At 39.5% G+C, this 21,592-nt stretch overlaps 1 protein-coding gene across 6 annotated transcripts in view; it reads left to right on the top strand.

The window, feature by feature from the left end:
- The window catches only part of lrch1 (leucine-rich repeats and calponin homology (CH) domain containing 1), a 45,450-nt gene that overhangs the window by 10,372 nt on the left and 13,486 nt on the right, over positions 1 to 21,592 (top strand). For 3 of the 6 annotated variants that reach the window (XM_079619910.1, XM_079619909.1, XM_079619907.1), the window contains exons 2-15: positions 5,590 to 5,734; positions 8,395 to 8,521; positions 8,908 to 9,013; positions 15,000 to 15,136; positions 15,211 to 15,341; positions 16,205 to 16,292; positions 16,994 to 17,099; positions 17,564 to 17,590; positions 17,702 to 17,787; positions 18,878 to 18,945; positions 19,068 to 19,130; positions 19,422 to 19,499; positions 19,614 to 19,650; positions 20,782 to 20,895. In XM_079619910.1, the coding sequence (XP_079476036.1) occupies positions 5,590 to 5,734; positions 8,395 to 8,521; positions 8,908 to 9,013; positions 15,000 to 15,136; positions 15,211 to 15,341; positions 16,205 to 16,292; positions 16,994 to 17,099; positions 17,564 to 17,590; positions 17,702 to 17,787; positions 18,878 to 18,945; positions 19,068 to 19,130; positions 19,422 to 19,499; positions 19,614 to 19,650; positions 20,782 to 20,895 (1,313 nt within the window). The remainder of the gene's footprint in view (positions 1 to 5,589; positions 5,735 to 8,394; positions 8,522 to 8,907; positions 9,014 to 14,999; positions 15,137 to 15,210; positions 15,342 to 16,204; positions 16,293 to 16,993; positions 17,100 to 17,563; positions 17,591 to 17,701; positions 17,788 to 18,877; positions 18,946 to 19,067; positions 19,131 to 19,421; positions 19,500 to 19,613; positions 19,651 to 20,781; positions 20,896 to 21,592) is intronic. The other 3 variants (XR_013798474.1, XM_079619911.1, XM_079619908.1) reach the window with 2 other exon arrangements.

The raw sequence follows: 21,592 nt of genomic DNA, 5'->3' as shown, positions 1-21,592 counted from the left end.
ATCAGATGACCTGTATTGTTAACCTTTCTGGAATTGCCATGATGCCCTGCGAAGCATATAAATACACAAATATTTGTCAATATTTAAAGTCAAAATGAATTAAATCAAAATCGACTATTGTTTTTAATTGAATATTGCAGTATTTATTATCAAAAAAAATTGTGCACAGATGAGATCGCAGCAATAGCAAATGACAATGATCAAAACATCAAGTCCCACCTTACATTTCTTCTTGTTAAAGAAGCAATAAGCAAAATCACAATAGGGAAATATCGCAACTTACAATTCATGTTAGCTTTAATTATATTTTACTATTATTTTTGGTGATCCTCTCACTCCATCTGTGATGATCAATATGTATGAATGAAAGCACTGCTGCGATTTCTTGTTTGGATTGCCTGCTGCTCCAGAGATCTCTGCTCAACTGTGAGCTTTGATAATATGTGCCTCCTAAAGTCCTGAAGAGTGGAAAGAAACAAACACACATACTCCTCCCATCCAGTGTGTGTTGCCGCTGTCTGTCGGAGAGAGAAACAGTTTGCTTATTCAACAGAACTCAGAGCACACACACACACACACACACACACACCGTGACGATGAGAGTGGGCACAAAGAGGAATGCTGAGTGGCAGAAAATGCTCAAGCACAATTGCACCACTCCACGTGTACACGTGCATTTTGTGCACACAGTTGGTATACATTTAAGTCAGAACCATCTGTTTGATTACATACTGTAAATAAGTGCACAAGCGCGCACACACACACAGATATGCTGAGCTGATTATTTCAGCTGTACGCCGCAGGATGAGGCCACACCCTGAGCAACATAATGACAGACTGTGTTTCTACGCCCTTTTCCCACTTCAGAGACACTCTGAGGAGGACAAGAGTGTTTAGGTGAAAGAATAAGGGATTAGAGCTCAAATGAAAGAAGGAGAGATGCAATCAACTTCACTCAGTCAGAAGTATGTCTCTGTCTGTGTATAAGATACTGCTATTTCAAAATCTTACCCCAAGCCAAAGAATGTAGTTTACAGAACACAACTGTATATGCATGTATCACTGTAAAAAAAAGTTTTTACATTGGTGTTTCTATTAGTGTAAAAATACTTAAACAAAGTTATGATACACAATATACAAAAAGTTGTCGTTTAAAAAAAAAAGTACATCCCTGTGTGACATCACAATTATATTTTATATAAAATAATTAGTTTATTTTGTCTAACCATTTCGATCAACTCTAAATGAGTGCTGAGTAATCCCTTTAAAACGGCGTGTGTACCTCCCGCGGGTGCCACGGAGCTACGGGGGAAAAAAATATATTTTTCAAAACTACTGCCTTGATCAACACAAAATAGGTGTCATTTGAAAGCTTAGAGTCAGAACTTTACAATGCATGTAGCCAATTTGATTAACTCCTAAGTACTTAATCAAAGTAGTATTTGCTGATGATTAAAAAAAAAAATCATAATTTATGAAAAAAAAATTTTTGTCATTTGAAAGATATGGAGTATAATATAACAAGCATAATTGTTTTGGGCTTTGACTAAACTTGAGCAAGTTTTTGTACGTGAAGCCCATTTTCGCTCGTAACTTAATGGAACATGCATTTATCAATGATGGCACATCATTACTTGTGTGGATGCTGCTACCGATTGAAATGAGTCCAAAATCAACATAATCCACTGCATCGATCACAAGATATTCCTCACGGAGGAACAACAATTAAAAAAAAAAGCCTATTAGGGGGTGTCAAGGGCTAAACAAAAAGGCTACCTTGTTTCCAAATGCTGTAACTTTTTATTAGTTTATGCTATCACATTTGATCCAGATGCAGCTCACGTGTAACTTCACCAAAAATAATTTATAATAATTATTTCCTTCCTGAGTAATTGCATATCAAATATGAAAAAAAATAAAAAAAATATATATATATCTTTTATCAGCAGTTTCTCAGCATGATAATGGACAAATTTTCTCCCCCAAAAAATAAAACATTATTACAAGAGCATAAAAGATCGCGATCTCAACGATTCGCTTAAAAAGTAGATCACGGACGTCTTCAAGATCGATCACGATATAAAAATGTCAGATCGCCCACCCCTACTTTAATGCATAGGCCTAATAAACCTGTTGTAGGAGACCTCCAAAACAAAATGAAGAACCTTTAAAAGCATAATAGGGGCACTTGGATCCTCTACTAACATTTATTAGTTACCATAGTTCAGTGTTGTTGCGGTACAGGCTCCCATTACAGACCTACATTTCCCAGAATCCTCTTACATCAGTGTTCCCTTGACAGCCCATGTGTTGACATAGAGCTCCCATTCAAGCTCACTCTCTTCTATCCTTTCCTCCTGTTCTATTTCTCATGTGTCTGTTTACTATCATATTATCTTTAAAACCCACACACACACGCTCTTGCAATTGAGGTGTTTGTGCGCGCTTTTCATCAGGGTTAGTCTGATAATCCATGCCATCTGTGCCATCTCGATGCCCATTGTGTGCTCTGAACAGAACAAACAGCCTCAACACGGACTGCTGTTACAGCTCAGCAAGACCGAGAGACGATTCACACAGAGACGGATCGGAGATGAGAGACCGTGAGAGCGACGTCTGTAAGAAAATCAAGAGTCCTGACTGTTGTACTCTAGAAAAAAAAAAGCTTTTCTTCTAGCTCCGTCCTGCAGCACATCATGCAGGCATCTTCTGTCTCTCTCTTTCTTGGATGTACCTGACAGTAGTGGAAGCAGGGATGTTCTTCAGTAGAACAATGTTATATAATGTTCACTAGAAAAGCTTTAACAAACTCTGTATGAATGCTTTTTCAAATCCTCATTTTGTTGTTTAGTTGGTCTTATAGGCTTATCTGCACAGGCTGTAGATTTGACCTACAGGCCTAAAATCATGAAATGATTATTCATCCCTCTGTTTTGTTTTTTTAACCTTTGCCCGTAAAGCTGAGAATGGGCTGAGCCAGCAGGGCTGTTTGGTGGCACACATAGCTGTCCAATCATATTTTCCTTTCCATAAACTAATACTCTGATGTTTAATTGTAATAAGAACTGGTTGGTTACCCTTTGCCCTTAATGGTTGCCTCCAGCACATCAGTTGTTCTGTCAGCCTGTAACTAAGACACATCTAGGTTATCTGCCATGTTCACTTCAGTGTTTGAGGTAGAGAGCTTTATGGGCAGTTTTAAAAGCACTCAAAATGAAATGGCTATACATGCACATCTTTTATAATAAAATTGTGGCCAAATATTTTTAGAACCTTTGTAATTTGTCTGCCCTGACATGAGGAAATTCAGAATCTAGGATATAGATTATAGAATTACACTAAATGTATGAATAAACAGTATTATAGAGTATAAGGTAAGGCTATTAAATAGCAATCCCAAACTAGCTTTTGTTTTGTACAGTAAAGTTAGTAAGTTGATATGAGCCACTAGCCTGGCTAACGCCAGACCCAATTCTCGTTGAGACTTGGGTCTGGGAACCACATGCGCATTTTCTCGTATTTGAGGCGTGGTTTACGAATGCCCGGCGCCGTTTATTGGGTGCTAAGAATGTCTATCAAATGCGCCTGTACGTAGCTCATAACCAATCGTTTCCATTATACCAGATGACGTATGTGGAGACGCCAAAAGCTGACGCCAAAAACTGCTCTTTTTTTCGAAATAAACTTGCGTTCTAAACTACTTAGAACAATATCTAAGGCTGCATCAAAAGGTAGCTTCGCGTCTGCTGCCATGTTGAATCCATAAACAAACTGCTTAGTTGTGTCGCATAGATGTCGTCATCGTCTTGCTGCTCCCTCCCCGTTCTGTGATTGGTTCTCTAAACGAGGAGAAAATCAGGTCCATGGTTTCCAGACTGCCTTTCAGCGAGAATAAAATCGCGCTGCGCAAAGGCAGTATGGGGAAACCCAGGCTAATGAGCCACCACAGTCATCAAAAATGTAGTATTGGTGGTATTTTGGGTTAAGGTTACGGAAACTAGTGATACAGTAAATAACCAATACTAACATGTAGCTACTGTTAGTAAAACATGGACACTGATCCTGATAAATAGAACAAACATCAAACTAGCTTTTGTTTGTAGTAAAGTTAGTTGGTATACCTGCATGCAAATCCTTCCCAGCTAACACATGATCTACCACGTGTTTCATAGTTGTTGTTTTTTAACTTTCTTGTAATTTTGGTAATTGAGAACTTAACTACGACGTTGCGAGCTGCATTTTAACCGTTGCATTGCAATTTTAACTGCAAAAACACATTCTGTGTGAACCGACTATTTATTTCAGTAATTCAAAGGTGAAACTAATATATTATATAGACTCATTACATGCAAAGTGAGTTATTTCAAGCCTTTATTTGTTATAATTTTGATGATTATGGCTTACAGCTTATAAAACCCCCAAATTCAAAATTAGAATATTGTGAAAAGGTTTTCACAGCTGTAAGACTTAATCATCAAAATGATAACAAATAAAGGCTTGAAATTTCTCACTTTGCATGTAATGAGTCTATATAATATATTAGTTTCACCTTTTAAGTTGAATTACTGAAATAAATGAACTTTTGCACGCTATTCTAATTTTTCGAGTTTCACCTGTATAGCCTGACATCAGATACTGAACCATGTAATTCACAAGATGCTGCAAAAGACACGAGTGCAATGATCAAACTAATCAGCCTAGCATGTTTACATAGTAAAACAATGGAAAAGTAGTGCAGTGGAAAGGAAAAATGCGTTCTGTCTGACAGTAGAGCAAAGTCTTTGCAGAAGAGTCAACAACTTTTCAGCATGTCTTTCAAAATAAAAGTCTTCAAGCAGAAAAATATTTTTATGTAATAAGTACTGGGTCTGGTTTGGACTGTCTTTTACTATTAGCACTTGCACAGTCTCTCATAGGGCTGTGTGTACGGTTTCCTTGGAAACACTAATGTGTAGTGACAGCAGGTTATAGGTCAGTGGTGGAGTTGTCATTAGTTGTATCATTAAACACACACACAATGTACACAGGAGTTCAGTCACACACTCACAAAGCAAATTCAACTGCTGCACAGTTTCATTAATATTACTATGAATTTGATATAAAAACATGGCCTGAAAGCCAAACACCAATCACTTTAATAAAATGGTCTGGTAGTTAAACCCTCATACACACATTTGTTAAATGTCATAATTTAAACAATGACATCACCTTTAGGCACGTGAAATACTAACTGAGCTTGGGCACTACCAATTATGGCTTTCAAAGCGTGTGTGTGTGTGTGTGTGTGTGTGTGTGTGTGTGTGTGTGTGTGTGTGTGTGTGTGTGTGTGTGTGTGTGTGTGTGTGTGTGTGTGTGTGTTCAGGAAGGATACTTAACCTTTGAATCCCCTACTTCACACACCCACAGTTGTATTTGTTAGTGTTCTCTTCATTGATATCTGTTGTTATGAAAGCACCTCCTTGTGTTTAGTTAGGGTACTACAACAACAAATGTAGCATTAAGTGCAATGTGAATTTATGCTATTTGCATAATTTCTATTACCTTTTTTTTATGTGCTAGTGTTAACTGAGCTGTCTTTTTTTTTGTCAGATCTGTCGAAGAATCGCTTGATTGACATCCCGTCAGAGGTGTGTCATCTGGTCTCCCTGGAAACACTGAATCTTTATCACAACTGTATCAAAGGCATTCCTGATACCATCATCAGCCTTCAGTCCCTTACCTGCCTAAACATCAGGTGAACAACACACACACACACACACACACACACACACACACACACACACACACACACACACACACACACACACACACACACACACACACACACACACACACACACACTCCCTCCCTCTGTCTCTCTCGCTTGCTCTGTTTGAGTTCTCTCTCTTTAGCCAAATGTCTCCTGCAGAAGGCCTGATATTCACACTGAGTTAGCAATGCAATTTGTTCTGTAAGAAGTTAATGAAGCACTAAGCAATGGTTGAGAAGAGTGAACATAAACTGGAGATGGTAAATCAAGCAGAAAAACCGAGTGAGGTCATGAAAAATGAATGGAAGATATAATCAGAATATGGAAGCACCAAAAAAAGTGAAAAGACAGTCGCACACAGATTTATATATTTTTCCTCTAGTACCTCCATCAACAACACACACACACACACACACACACACACACACACACACACACACACACACACACACACACACACACACACACACACACACACAGCTAAAAAAATATATATTTGTCTGTCATTCTCTAGTCATAACAGGCAAAGTTTGTCTTCTCATGAACCCGTGAACAATTCCCTGAAGTCAGCCTTTTTCCTGTTTAATATCATATAGACAGAAATGATAGTGTTACAGGAAAACAGATTATTTATCATTTTACATTTGGATATCAATCTATTATGAGTTAGTAATGCACATAAGCCTCTATTCAGTGCCACAGCTGTTGTGAAATAAATTGTATTATAGTAATTTTTTCACACATATACATTTAATTAGAGGTCGACCGATTCATCGGTTTTGCCGATTAATCGGCACCGATTGTTGACTGGTGGAACTATCGTTATCGGCAAAAATATATACCGATAGTTTTTCCTGGTTGCGTCCATTGCTGGAGCGGCTGAGAATTGCGCGCTGTCATTCATTACACAGTGTCAGAGCTGAGAAGGGTCTGCTGGCATCATGCAGTACAAGAGCGGCCTCTAGAGGTGTAATAAAAACTTGTGCCTCGTGTTGTTTATTTCGACACGTGATTCTGCGTGCTGCACTAAGAGCACATGCTGCGTGGAGAGCGCTGACATCAGACGCGCGTTTAAAGCACCGACAGCTCAAATGTATGTATACAGTTACAGTACATTGTCATATCATTATAAAGTGATAAATTTGTTGACTAAATGCTGCATTAGTAGAGAAAGAACAGCACAACAGTATGTTTGTTTGCCTTCGAGGCTGAGAGGACGCTAACATTAGTAGTACCTCAAGCGGTTAAAACACTGACAAACATAAACATAAGTCCGACCCAAATGTTTAATGTCACAATTGTTACCTCTATATTTGCATTAGTTCATATCCAGCTGGTCACTTTTATGCATTAAATATGCAGAGAAGTTGCATATTTAAAGCTAGAGACGTAAGCAAACTGATGTTCATACAGCTGACAGAAACATAAACGAATCAGAAAAGCATTCGATTTCGGTTATTTATTTATTTTTTTTCATCTTCACTTTAATAAAAATTTTGTTACTTTTTTATTAATTAAGTTGGCTTGAAAAGAACAGTTAAATAGTTAAATTTTGAATGTAACTGGTTTTATTTGTTATTTAGAGTATTACTTTTTGTTTCAGTTTGAATGAATGTCTTTTATTGACTTAAATATTTATTCACATTTATATATTTATTTCATTTAGCATGTTTTCATGGTTCAATACAGTTTTTTTTATTTTTATAATAAAGTTCAGCACTGTTTTACTTGGAGTGTTATGTTTGTTTTTATCCAGTATCAATTTTAAAAACTATCGGTTCATTAATCGGTTATCGGCAAGTATGGCCCAACCTAGCTATCGTTATCGGTAAAATACACTATCGGTCGACCTCTACATTTAATTATGTTCATATACAATGGGTCTAAAAGTCTAAGAACAATAGTGAAAAAGCGTTATTCTTTTATTAGGACCCGAGCACCGATGGTGTGAGGTTTATTTCCTCCGTTTATTTTTTATTTTTTCCTGTTACAGATTATATTAGCATCACAATAATTTAAAAAAGTTTAACTTAGGCCTAGTTAACTTAATTAAATTTTCAGATACACTTCAGGCGTACACTTCTAAAAAAAAAAGGTGAATTTAAATATACAGAAATATATAAAAATAACAATAATGTAAAAATGTCAAAGAAAATATATTTTCTTTATATATGAAGAACATACTAAGAGAGTAGGTTACAGCACATGCATTAAAAAATTAAATAAAAAATGACAAAAATACAACACAAGGTAATCTGATAAAAGCTTCCAGACTTTTCAAAAAATAAATATAACTTTTCAGTATTGATCTATCGTAATTTCATTATACTGTATGTACAGTGTAAAGTTTACCAAGTAACCTAACCAAACATCAAATGTTTCTTGTTCACATTTTTTTTGTATTTTTATATGTTTTAACATACGTTTTTTTTTCCCATGTTTTTTTTTTGTTTCTTTTGTTTCCAGGTTCAAATTATAATTTGATTCTAATATCCCCCCCCCCCCCCCCCCCCCCCCCCATTTTGATAAATACATGTTGTCTTTGATCAGTCAGAATGAAGCTTTCCAGATAAATATTTCTGCTTGAGGAGTAGCATTGAGAAAGATGCTGTAACGTGTTTTGTTTAAATGTTGCGGTGCTGTAGCCGGAACCAGCTGTCAGTGCTGCCAGCGTGTGTGTGTGGTCTTCCTCTGCGAGTGCTCAACGCCAGCAATAACAAACTCAACGCACTTCCAGAAAGCATTGGCCAGCTCACCAATCTCATGGAGCTGGTAAGTGTGAGCATGTGTGCTGTACCTCTGATGTCTGCATATGCATGAGATGTTTGCGATACTTGTGATATCACCTTTGTTGACTCACCCTTTCTCGACTTGGCTCATATCTGCCTTTGTTAAATACGCTGTTTTTCACTCTTTCCAGTTTTTATTCTCTGGTAGTTCTTCTCTCTCTGTTTTTCATAACCATAAATAAGAACATGCACAGACCAGGATTTGTGGGGCTGTGTTAGGTGGGAAATGGCCCCTCATACTTTCCAACCAAATATAGTACAACAAGTGCTTAGTACTTTAGTGTAATGAAAGGTTTGTGCAGAAAGTTGTGTTTGAGAAGAAGATAAACATGCAACTCTAAAAAAAGTTCTCTCTCTTTTTCTCCTCAGGACGTAAGCTGTAATGAAATCACAGCTCTTCCACGCCACATTGGCCAACTCAAAGCTCTAAGGGAACTCAATGTACACAGAAACCTTCTCTGTGTTCTACCAGAGGGTGAGTCTGCAATCTGTGTGTGTGCGTGTGTGTGTGCGTGTGTGTGCCCTCCTCCAACCTTCTTATCTCTGCAGAAAAGATTTCACTACTCATCACATTACCCATAAAAACATCCTCCGGTAGCTCCACCGCTACAGGAAATCTAGCCCTTGTTTGACCTCTACTCCACCAACCTTCTTATTTACGCCCTCTCAGTGTCATAAATTGAAGGGAGGTTAGTTCACCCCAAAACAAAAATTCTGTCATCATTTACTCAACCTCGTGTTGTTCTGAACCCTAAAGACTTTAATTCACCTTCTTCAAATCACAAATTAAGACTTTTTTTCCCCCATTGAAAGTCCACGCAAACAAAACTTTGATGCTTCAAAATGTTCATAAAGACATTGTAAATGTTACTGAAGTCTTCTGAAGAGACAAAATTGCTTTATATTTATGAAGAGATTAAATTTAGGCTTTTATCAAACATAAACATTGATTAACACACATACATAGAGCACATCAAATATGGTAAGCAAACGCTCAAATGTGCTTGCTTGATGCGCCAGAACCAATGAGGTTTATTCTCTATTCATATCGAATACTTTTATGATGTCTTCTTGTACTTTTTAATGTGCTTAAGTTTATTAAGTTGCACAGAAAACATAATTTGTGTTTCGAAGATGAAATGAATACATATATGTTTGGAATGATGAGAAGGTGACTGAATGATGACGGAATAAAAAAATTTGGGGTAAACCGACAGTTCTTGCAGATCACTGTTACGACACTCATTGAGCGCATTCAGAATGCTACAGAACTTTAGTATTCAAAATACTAAACATCTAATGCTTTTGCTAAAGCTAGTTTTAAACTCTATCGCCCAGTCTGACCACTACATCCCTACTTTGTCCATGTTTTTCAGTAAGCAATCATTTTGGAACAACAGATTCACTACACATTGTAACAAAGCCAAATAAAACTCTCAGCCTCATGTTGTACTTGTATAAACTACCATTAACACAACAATTTTGTAAGTTGTTCTGAAGAAAAGCTAACTGCCAAGAACATAAACGTAAAGTGTGGGTGTGTTCCTTTAAAAGAACGGCGAGAAAAAGTGCTAAAATTATTATGTGAGCCAAGCATTGTCTTAAACGTGGCTGGAGTTATATCAACAGCTTAACTTGGCAAAACAATTTCTGTGGCTGAGATTTTGCAGCTCAACTAACGATTCAGCTAAATTATGCTGGCAGGTTATGAAAAATACGTAATGGTCTCTCCAAGCACATTGTGCCAAAATGATCTCATGGAGCTGAAGCTTTAATATAGATTATCTATAATTGTATAGATCATCTTTGATTTATTGCTGTTATTTAGTAAATAACCAGTAAATAACATTTATAAAGGCCTGCTGAGACCCAACAATATTTAATGTAGTTGGTTGTTTTTCTCTTTTTTTTTCTGGATTTAAGGTGATATAGTCTGATGTACGCTTTTTATCATCGATCTTCCAAACACTGAATATCTCTTATTTGCTTTTCAAGAGCTGTTGTGTCTTTTCCTGTTTCCCTACTGTTTTAATGTGCCCCTATTATGCTATTTTAAAGGTTTCTAATTTGTTTTGGAGGCCTCCCCTGGCGTATTAACACACAGGCTTTCATGAGCTGAAGCCCAGAGGCCTACATTGGGGAGGGACCTACTGGCTGCAAGAAAATGATATAGTTAAAATAATTATTAGTTTATATGGAATTTTACAGCAGTGACAAATGCATTCTATAAACAAACTCACACCTGTAAAATTTCAGGACTCGCAACAGCATTTTCGGCGAAGCCCTGCTGTGTGAACGGAACCGGACTAGTCATCATACAGACAGTGCGAGAGAGATGCTCTGCGCTAAACGTGGGTTCAGTATCTTACAAAAGTGTGGATATAATCTGCGTATCATCTAAAGGTTTTAGATCAGGGGCCGTATTCACAAAGAATTTTAAGGCTAAAAGTAGCTCCTAACTGGCGAATTTAGGAGTACTCCTAAAAATAATGGGCGTGTCACTCCTAACTTTAGGACTCCTAACTTTTTTCACTAAGAGTAATTCACGAAGCATTTTAGCCCTAAAAGTAGCACCTAAGTCTGGGACAGCTTAAAAGAAGTCGAGAGGACTCCTAACTCACTAAGACCTATTCACAAAGGATCTTAAAATCGCCGCGCGACACAGTGTGTTGGAGACACTCAATGACACGGAGTTATTACAAAGGTACCGCCTTAACCGTGAGGGAATACTGATTGTTGTGGATCGTGTGAGGGATGCAATAACAGCGCCAACTAATCGCAACAACCCAATCAGTGCCGAATTGAAATGTTTGATAACACTTCGCTACAATGCAATTGTGTAATGCCGACGATCTAGCGATATCCCAGACATCGGTAAGCAGATCCATCCACCAAACCATCAATGCACTCTGTAGACCCCATATTATTCAAAGTTTTCCTTTGGACATTCAAAAGCCAGCTTTATGGATATTGCCGGTGTGGTCGGTGCTATAGACAGGACACATATTAAAATAATTGCACCACGTCAAGATGTGTTTGTGAATAGAAAGAAAACCCACTCCATCAATACCCAGATTGTGTTCGATGCAAACTTCACAATTCTCGATGTTGTATCCCAGTGCCGAATTTCCCTTTTATTATGTTTTTTTTTTCCAGCACCAACTGGGCCAGCACCAACTGGGCCAGCAGCAGTAACTGATCCTGCGTCCAGTTGGGCTTTCTTTTACATTTTGGCGAGTTCATAATCCACCGTCATTTAACTATTACATTACTTCAATAGGAGCAACATTTCCTTGCTTTAAGTAGTCTATTTAGGCTAATAGGATGTCAATTAACCAAGCAAGTGTTAATGCAAGTGTCATTTTTCATTATTAGGCAAGTGGCGGTTTTCATTAGGGTATTAGGCTACCTTGATTTAATTTAATTCACAACTTCTCTCTCTCTCTCTCTCTCTCTCTTTCTCTCTCTCTCTCCCTCTCTCTCTCTCTCTCTGCCTTTTTAGAATTACACTTCACTGGGGCCTGCACAAACATGTCATTATATATTCATTTCGATGACATTATTATTATTATTTTGTGTAGGACACAGACATATTTAGATGTCGTAGCCTAATTCCATGATTTGGTGCGTCTGTGTTATGTTTCGCATGATGGGCTGTCATCTAACAACCAATCACCGTGATCATTGCGAGGAAGCTCGTGCATGAGTATTGATGTCATCCATAGCAACGAAGACTCACTCTTAGTTCAGGAGATGTCATTTTTCCTTACTAAAAGTAGGTCTGAAAGGCGTTGTGAATAACTTTTAAGAGAACACTACTAGCTAAAATCTTTTAGTGCGATTTAGGAGTACTCCTAGTGGTAAGATAAAATTCTTTGTGAAACCGGCCCCAGGTCAATGTGTTCCATCAGTGATGCTTTATGCCTGCTACTACAATCCTATATGATCATTATTAATCACACTGTACGACATGGATCTAATAAACTTGGGTACGTACGACATGTATGTAGACTGTACGATGATGACACCTATTGAATCGTAGGCTACGACGCAAGTTAGTATAGACGAATAAAACATAATCAGCATGCGCCGGTTTATCGACAAGATAATTTTCGACATGAAGCTAAAATAATATTTTTCTGGGGTACTGTAATTCTGTAGCCCAGGGCCCTCTGGTTTTCTTAAGGCGCCCTTGTATCCTACAATATGTTTACATGCATCCAAGGTCAAAAAACACTTAAATTCACCTCTTTTCTTAGTGTCTGAAACGGTTCAATAAAGGATCTGTCTCTTTAAACTCTTCCTATCTGATCGCCTACTCTGTTGTGATTGGTCTACCACTTATTAAACGTGTTGGAAACAAAATTTGACGGGTACCGGCAGGCCAAGCGAACTGCAGCCCGGGTGATTGTGGAGGCAAAAACTCGGGCCTGGGAGGAGTTCGGTGAGGCCATGGAAAAGGACTATCGGCTGGCCTCGAAGAGATTCTGGCAAACCGTCCGGCGACTCAGGAGAGGGAAGCAGTGCCCTACCAACGCTGTCTACAGTGGAGGTGGGCAGCTGTTGACCTCAACTGGGGATGTTGTCGGACGGTGGAAGGAATACTTCGAGGATCTCCTCAATCCCGCCGTCACGTCTTCCATGGAGGAAGCAGAGGCTGAGGTCTCAGAGGTGGACTCGTCCATCACCCAAGCTGAAGTCACCGGGGTAGTCAAAAAACTCCTCGGTGGCAAGTACCTCAAGTCTCTGGATGTTGCGGGGCTGTCTTGGCTGACACGCCTCTGCAGCATCGCGTGGCAGTCAGGGACAGTGCCTCTGGGATGGCAGACCGGGGTGGTGGTCCCTCTTTTTAAGAAGGGGGACCGGAGGGTGTGTTCCAACTACAGGGGGATCACACTTCTCAGCCTCCCTGGGAAAGTCTATGCCAGGGTACTGGAGAGGAGAATACGGCCGATAGTAGAACCTCGGATTCAGGAGGAACAGTGCGGTTTTCGTCCGGGCCGTGGAACACTGGACCAGCTCTATACCCTCTACAGGGTGCTGGAGGGTTCATGGGAGTTTGCCCAACCAATCCACATGTGCTTTGTGGATTTGGAGAAGGCATTCGACTGTGTCCCTCGTGGCGGCCTGTGGAGGGTGCTCCGGGAGTATGGGATCCGGGGTCCTTTGCTAAGGGCTGTCCGGTCCCTGTACGATCGAAGCAGGAGCTTGGTTCGCATTGCCGGCAGTAAGTCAGACTTCTTCCCGGTGCATGTTGGACTCCGGCAGGGCTGCCCTTTGTCGCCGGTTCTGTTCATAATTTTTATGGACAGAATTTCTAGGCGCAGCCAGGGGCCGGAGGGTGTCTGGTTTGGGAACAACACGATTTCGTCTCTGCTCTTTGCGGATGATGTTGTCGTGTTGGCCCCATCAGACCAGGACCTTCAGCATGCACTGGGACGGTTTGCAGCCGAGTGTGAAGCGGCTGGGATGAGAATCAGCACCTCCAAATCCGAGGCCATGGTCCTCAGTCGGTGAGGGAAGGATGGAACGGGAGATTGACAGACGGATCGGTGCAGCGTCCACAGTAATGCGGACGATGTACCGGTCTGTCGTGGTGAAGAAAGAGCTGAGCCGCAAGGCGAAGCTCTCGATTTACCGGTCAATCTACGTTCCTACTCTCACCTATGGTCATGAGCTTTGGGTCATGACCGAAAGGACAAGATCCCGGATACAGGCGGCCGAAATGAGCTTTCTCCGCAGGGTGGCTGGGCGATCCCTTAGAGATAGGGTGAGGAGCTCGGTCACTCGGGAGGAGCTCAGAGTAGAGCCGCTGCTCCTCCACATCGAGAGGGGTCAGCTGAGGTGGCTCGGGCATCTGTTCCGGATGCCTCCTGGACGCCTTCCCGGAAAGGTGTTCCGGGCACGTCCCACCGGGAGGAGACCCCGGGGAAGACCTAGGACACGCTGGAGAGACTATGTCTCTCGGCTGGCCTGGGAATGCCTCGGTGTCCCCCCGGAAGAGCTAGAGGAAGTGGCTAGGGAAAGGGAAGTCTGGGCATCTCTGCTTAGACTGCTGCCCCCGCGACCCGGCCCCGGATAAGCGGAAGAAGATGGATGGATGGAAACAAAATTCATTTTTCAATTTCAGCTCTGAAGGCTTCCTCAACACTTGTATACACAGTGATGCTAACAGTAACGATGGCGTCGGTTTTACCATATCAATACGAGGTCGAAGAATTACTGACAACTCGTTTCAAGCGGTTCAGAATCAGGAGACAATAACTCCATGTGTATCATCTTTGTAACTTTGCAGGCCTTTTACATTCACAAACAGCTATATATATTACACACTACATGAAAGGTAATATCTGAAAAAGCATAATAGGGGCACATTAACTTTTGGCAGCCCCCTCTGCCCCCTAGTTGCAAAATGTATTGACTTTTGTGGTTTAGTAATTTTCTGTATGTGTGTGTTTTAGATTTGGCAGATTTACCCCTCGTCAAGTTTGATTTCTCCTGTAATAAGGTTTCTACTATTCCTGTCTGCTATCGAAAAATGACCCAACTCCAATCACTACAACTGGAGATCAATCCACTTCAGAGCCCTCCTGCTCAGGTAACACATACACAAAAATGTTATACTTCCGTGCTCTCACAACTATTACTGACATTATGTTTTGCTGCTTTTAGATCTGCATGAAGGGCAAGATTCATATATTTAAATACCTCGCCATGGAGGCGTGTCGTAGTGACAAGATGGCCGATGCCTTGTACCTTCCTGTCACGGACCGCCTCAGCTTGACAAGGCCGACCAATGGGAGGTCAGTCCTCATGATTATCAAGTAGAATGATGTAATTAAACTGTGTTGTGGTGATTGATAAATTACAAAAGCACCATGTTCTGTCATCTATATGTATATTTAAAATGTGTCATGACATTTAAGAGGTCTTTGTACCATTAAAACATCCTGCATTTTACATTTGCATATATCTGTCTCCAGAGCAAAACATGGACATCCCTGAACCATAGGCCCCGCCCACTGTCGTTCAGTCTCTTATCGGCTGACATTTGCCTACGCTAAATGTGAGCGTTTCGTCATGTCAAAAGCAAATAGAACCCATTATAATCACTGATGTTGTCTACACTGAATACGGTATACAGATCCACGTTCAGTTTCTGACATACTCCACGCACTAGAGTCTGTCGACAACAAGACAAATGAAAGAGTGAATGAACGTTCTCTTTGACGCATCCATTTTAAACTGCTCGTTTGCCTCTCTGTACAGACTTCAAAAGAATACCAGTGTCAGAAACAAGTGGATGGTTTATTTTATGGTTTATCAAATGAGATATTAAATCTTTATATAGTCAGAATATCTGTCATTTTACCAATTCATGCACGTCTAGGTGGGTGTGTAAAAAGATCTGAATGTGGAATATAGTGTGGAATCTCAAAAAAAAAAAAAAAAAATCCAGGTCGTGTGTGTCTGTGTGTTGGCTGTCATTATCATCCTTATCTCAGGAGAATCCTTTTAATAGACTGCAGGGGGTCACTCTTCTGAGGGAGAGAGAGAGAGAGACCGAAAGATTTCTTTCCCTGTCTCATTGAGAGACATAGGCTACTTCTCTCTTTCTGTCCTACGCGACCCCTAACTTCTAATCCCGCTCTTCTTTTTGTCTCAGCACTGAGGACATTGATCAGCATAAGAAACTTGACAGTGACTCTGGGGTAGGCAGTGATAATGGAGACAAACGCCTTTCTGCTACAGAGGTCAGTGTGTGTAAGTGTGTGTGTGTGTGTGTGTGTGTGTGTGTGTGTGTGTGTGTGTGTGTATGTGCATGTTTGAATGGAAGAGAAGACTGCGACCATCTTGCCTATGTTCTTTGCATGTCTAATTCCATTTATTTATTTATCTGCTATATAGTGTTTTCATCAGTGTTGCAAATTTTAGGTAATAACACTATTAAAAGCATGTGTTAACTTAATGTGTTAGTTTGCTTATGGCTGGGTTGCAGTAGAAAACTCTGAGCTCATATGATTTAGGGACAAAGGTCTAGCTGGTATCTGACAGGTATCATGTAGCATACAGTGTCTGGTCAACTGTGGTTGTAAAACACTGTCCTAGCATCAGGACAGGACCGTATGTCTATTTAGTTTTTTCTGTAGTGTCATGCTGGGTAGCCCTGCCCATAGTGAAATCACATTGGTCCAAAAAATTGCTGTATGTTAAATATCAACTATTCTCTGATTTACTGTTAGTTTGTCATTATCATTTCAATAAAATATAAAAGGATGGATAAATGTGAAAATAATGCCAATTATTAAGCTTCTAAAAATATATATTTTTAAGGCCGAAATTAGTGATTAGTAAAAGTGAATTGAATGCAGTGTTATGTGTGCTAGTAAGTCTTGCCCTAACGTGAATTCACTTTCAGTTCACTTGATTTAGATGCTGTGGTTTTGTGTTCCAGCCTTCAGATGAAGACAGTCTCAGCTTGAATGTGCCCATGACCAACATCACAGAGGAGGAGGGCTTGAGCAAAGACGACTCCAGTGAACACATCAGCGCCCTGACAGGTGCTGCTCGCACACGCAAACACACCCTCATATGTGTGGACAGGATATTAAAGGCCTGTAAAGAAAAACATCCTCTTACTGGGCTGACATAACATTGCTGTGAGACTTTAGACAGCCTGCGGGTGTGTGCATGAGACCCAGGTTAAGCCCAGGGGAGGGTCCCGGACAGGAAGTGTGGATACTGGCTAGGAAGTCAGTGTCAGCACATAAGGAGAATTAAGGGAGAGGGAGTTGAAAGCAGAGAACATTGCAGGAAGAGTGTGTGTGTGCTGTACTTTCAGTGTGTGCGACTGACTGCTGATACTCTTTATGCTTTCAATAAGATGTACTTGACATGTACACACTGCATGTGTGCTGTTCATTCTAGAAGAGCACTACAGAATTTGAAGTTCTATTGACAGCAATTAGGACATAATGTTAGATTTATCTTCTTTCTTTTTTTTTTTTTTTTACAAACAATTTAGTTACAGGAACTCAATTTACATTGGCAGGTAATTAGTTGTGTACACTATAATTCCTTTAAAATTTACATTTAGTGTTTGTAAAAAAAACTCTTTTTCCTAGTCAATATAATAATGTAGCCATGTTTACGTGTCTTGTAGCAGACAGAAGTCCGTCGGAATCTCTTAAGGAACATCTGGGTTATCGAGACTCTGCACTCAGCTCTCCGTTCGTCAACTATATCAAAGTAAGCATGTTCAAGATTGTTCTTTTTCATGCTCTGTCAGAAATTCATATCTATAACTGATTCATTGATTAGCTCCAGGACTGGCACCAAGCGCCTCCCATTGTCCACAACCATATTCAATGTCCCCATGACTTTTCTAGTTGTTTATTACTTCCTGGATAATTATTAAGAAGAAGAATTTGGCATAACTAGAAATATATGTATTCATACAAAATATAAAAATACCCGTGCAGTTTTATTAATATATAACTTTTTCAAGTCTAGAAATCACCATAATTAGGCTCATATACACTTGTTCCTAGACTGGGAATTATGGTTCTTCAAAGAGTAGTAGTTGATGTGTTGAATTAAAGAAATAAATATATTTTGGCAGTTTGTCAAATATTTGTTGGCAGTTTTATCTTATTTTAAATCATTTTAAGTCATCTTGAGGCCCCGTTTGAAGTTTACTGAGGCCTGCGGTTGAGAACCAAAAGAGGCGTGTGAAACTTGATGTTCATTAAGTGTTTTTTTCTTTTCTCTCTCTCTTTTTCCCCTGAAAGATTTATGAGTAATTGCCCCACTTTACAAAATATTGTGGGCTGATCTGGTTTAAAACAGGTTTGATCTGTTTTTTGTTTCTTTTGTACTACTTTTATTTTCTGTTACTCTTAATAGTTAAAGTGTTCTAGTTTGAGCCCTAGCTGGAGTATATTAAACATCTTTTTCATGTTTTTATCTGCCCTATTTACCAGTTTATTCTATTCTTTTCATGTCATATTTTTCATCTGCCTCTCTTGGCATAGTGTTTTATGTTCCAGTAACTGTTAGTTTATCTGATAACGTCTCATTACATCATAGGATTGGCACTGACCGTGTTTATTTGTGCATTAGCAGTTCCCTTGTGAAGTAATCCACGTCTAGAGGGACATTGTGCGTATGAAGGGGTGTGTGTATTCCCATCTGTGTCTGCATCACCCTCTCCCACAGCCAGTGCTGGATCTGGTTGAATTTAAATTCAAGCAAATCAGGCCTTTAGTTTGCAGTCACATGACTGAGTTTGCAGCTGGAGTTGATGTGTGTGTGTGTGTGTGTGTGTGTGTGTTTGAAGGGTCGAGGTGCTGAGTTCGATGAGCCCCTCAGGATAGAGGAAGACACCAACTGGGCTTCAGAACAAACGTATGTTTATATTCGTATATTTATTCTCCTTGTTTTCATGCCTGTATCTCTTCTATCTTTTCTTTCTGATTTGCTCACTAGTTAAAACATCTCCATATATACCATGTTGCTTTGTTCAACAGGTCAAAGGTCAATATGATCAATCAGCTAAAGGAAGCTGTGGAGATGCTACAGGATCCTAACAGGTAGGTCAATAGGTGATTTGCTGGGGTGTTACTCATCCTCTTTCATTTTTGTCCTCATGTTACAAGTCAGCATTTTGTGTTTTTAAAATGAGTTCTATATTTAATCAATATTGCAAAGTCACTGTTAATATCTAATGCATTTCTTTGAGTTAGCTATTTAGCATTGGTAACAAAGTAAAACTGTCAAACCATGAACTGCCATAACATGCATGGTGGTCTCAGTAGAAATAATATGTATTGTGAAAAGTGCTATACAGGTAAAATTGACTTGACTCTTTTGTTTATGTTAAGGGTTAACATGAACTCGGCTGATCTCTCTGGTATTAAGCTTTATCCTGTTGAAATGGTAACAGTAGATGACTCGCTCAAGTAAGTGACTTTAGCTTATAGCAAATACAAAATAGTAGTAGTAGTACATTCAAATGCTGCTTTGCATGTTTAATTGTTTACCAACGCATCATTCTTGTTTTCGTCCTCCTGCAGTGGCCAAGAGAGTGATGATAGTCAGGCGACACCTAAGGTAAAACGCCAGTACATATGTGTCTAAAAGTTATATAATTGTTAGACAAGTTTCACTTACAGTACCTTACCGGTTCCCCTTAGCATCCTGTTCAGTTCCTCTTTATAGTGGCTCTGTAGACGGCAGAGTTCCTCTGAGATCAGTGGGCTATTGTTGAAGGTCGACCCGTTTCCCAGGATGATTGTCTTTCATACACCTTTTCGAATGTTTATATGATGTCAGTTATGTGACATCATTTTACATAGGGTTTATAATATCAAAAGTTGCTAGTTTTTCATTCATTCAAGAGCAGCTGTAAAAATCCTTTACCTTACCTTAACTAAAGAAAATGATGAAGTTCTACACTCACAGTAGCCTCTCTGATTACAAGCGCTATGTGGTTTGAAGTACTATCACTACACTTCAAAAGTTTTGGGTTGGTACACATTTTTTTAATGTCTCTTATGCTCACCAGGACTGCATTTATTTGTTCACAAATAAAGTAAAACCAGTAATATTGTGAAATATTGCTGTTTTCTATTTTACATTTTTTTAAATTACTTTATTTTTTTTATTTTTTTTTATTTTTTTTATTCTTGAATTGTCAGCAACAATTACTCCTAATCCTAATTTGCTGATTTGGTGCCAAAGAAACATGTTGAAAACAGTTGTGCTGAATTATATTTTTGTAGAAACACACTTTTTTTTTAATTATTTGATTAATAGAACATTCAAAAGAACATTTATTTGAAATGCTTTTTTTGTAACAGTATAAATGTCTTTACTTGCTGAATAACATTAATTTCTCTCTTTCTCTCTCAAAAATTTTTTTACTGACCCCAAACTTTTGAACGGTAGTATATGTTGTGCTTTCGGTGTGCAGTGGTCTATCAGTGTGGTTTTTTGTGTTGTGTTTGTGTGCGTAGTTTCCTGTGTTGTGATCTGATTATTTGGATGATAAGACTGTTGACTATTATTAAATCTAAAACTGTAATCAACTGTAGCCATGGTGTGCTAAAGTTCTGGTTAGCCTGGTAGCTTCTATGCTATAGTTACAGGCAGTTAGTCCAGGGCTGTTTTTACCAGTGTGTTGTGTGCTGTGGTTGGTAAGCCGTAGTGTCATGGTCTTAAGAGCAGTGATTGTCATTGAAGGCGGCTCCTGGAGAATGCTGGGAGTTCCAGAGGAAGAGACAGTACATTCTAGAACGGGCCCGGCTCGAGGCCCAGCTCGCATGCCAACAGTATGCCCTGCACATGGCACAACAGGTAATCTGAAAATCCTGCCATCCAGCCCATAGATACACCCTGTTTGACCGTTGAAACCTTGGCCAACTTGTACAAGTCAGCTGCTCTCTGAGGAATGATTCATCATTCGGTGCAAATGTGTTTGTCATTTGTATGCAGTTCACTTTGTACCGAATTACCCAAACCAGTGGTTCTGATGTAGCTGCCACATATGTGCTTTTTGTTTGTGCTGTGGTGACTTCATTTTTGTTGTAGTTGTGCTATTGTAAACATGCACTTCATTCCCAGCAGACCCACGCAGAATCTGTGTCCACAGAACTCATAATAAATCTTTGCAGATTTCGGCAGAATTGGAACGTCTGTCATTCATTAGTTCTATTTGTCCTCTGCCGCCCTTGCATGTTTGTTCATTAAAAACAATGTGAATTCTCATTCCTGCAACCTTTTTACTTTTGTAATATGACACATTTCTGAGTAAAAAAAGAAATGTTCAGCCAGAAAAAAATGTTGGGCTGAACTTGATTTTATCCATCTGGAAGTGACTGGATCTTGAAAAGTGGGTGCTCCACACCAGAATGTGAGATACCAGATTGCTAACTAAGACACTCTGACTCTTTTTTTCGTTCCATAACTGACTTTCTTTCTTCTGTGGGACATACCTGTATAGCCCTGGTTTCACAGACCGGGTTTAGATTAAGGTTAGGATTAGGCCATAGTT

The sequence above is a fragment of the Phoxinus phoxinus genome (genome assembly GCF_949152265.1).
Source record: "Phoxinus phoxinus genome assembly, chromosome: 7".
NCBI classification, from domain to species: Eukaryota; Metazoa; Chordata; class Actinopteri; order Cypriniformes; family Leuciscidae; genus Phoxinus; species Phoxinus phoxinus.
This window is presented reverse-complemented; position numbering and strand designations above follow the sequence as displayed.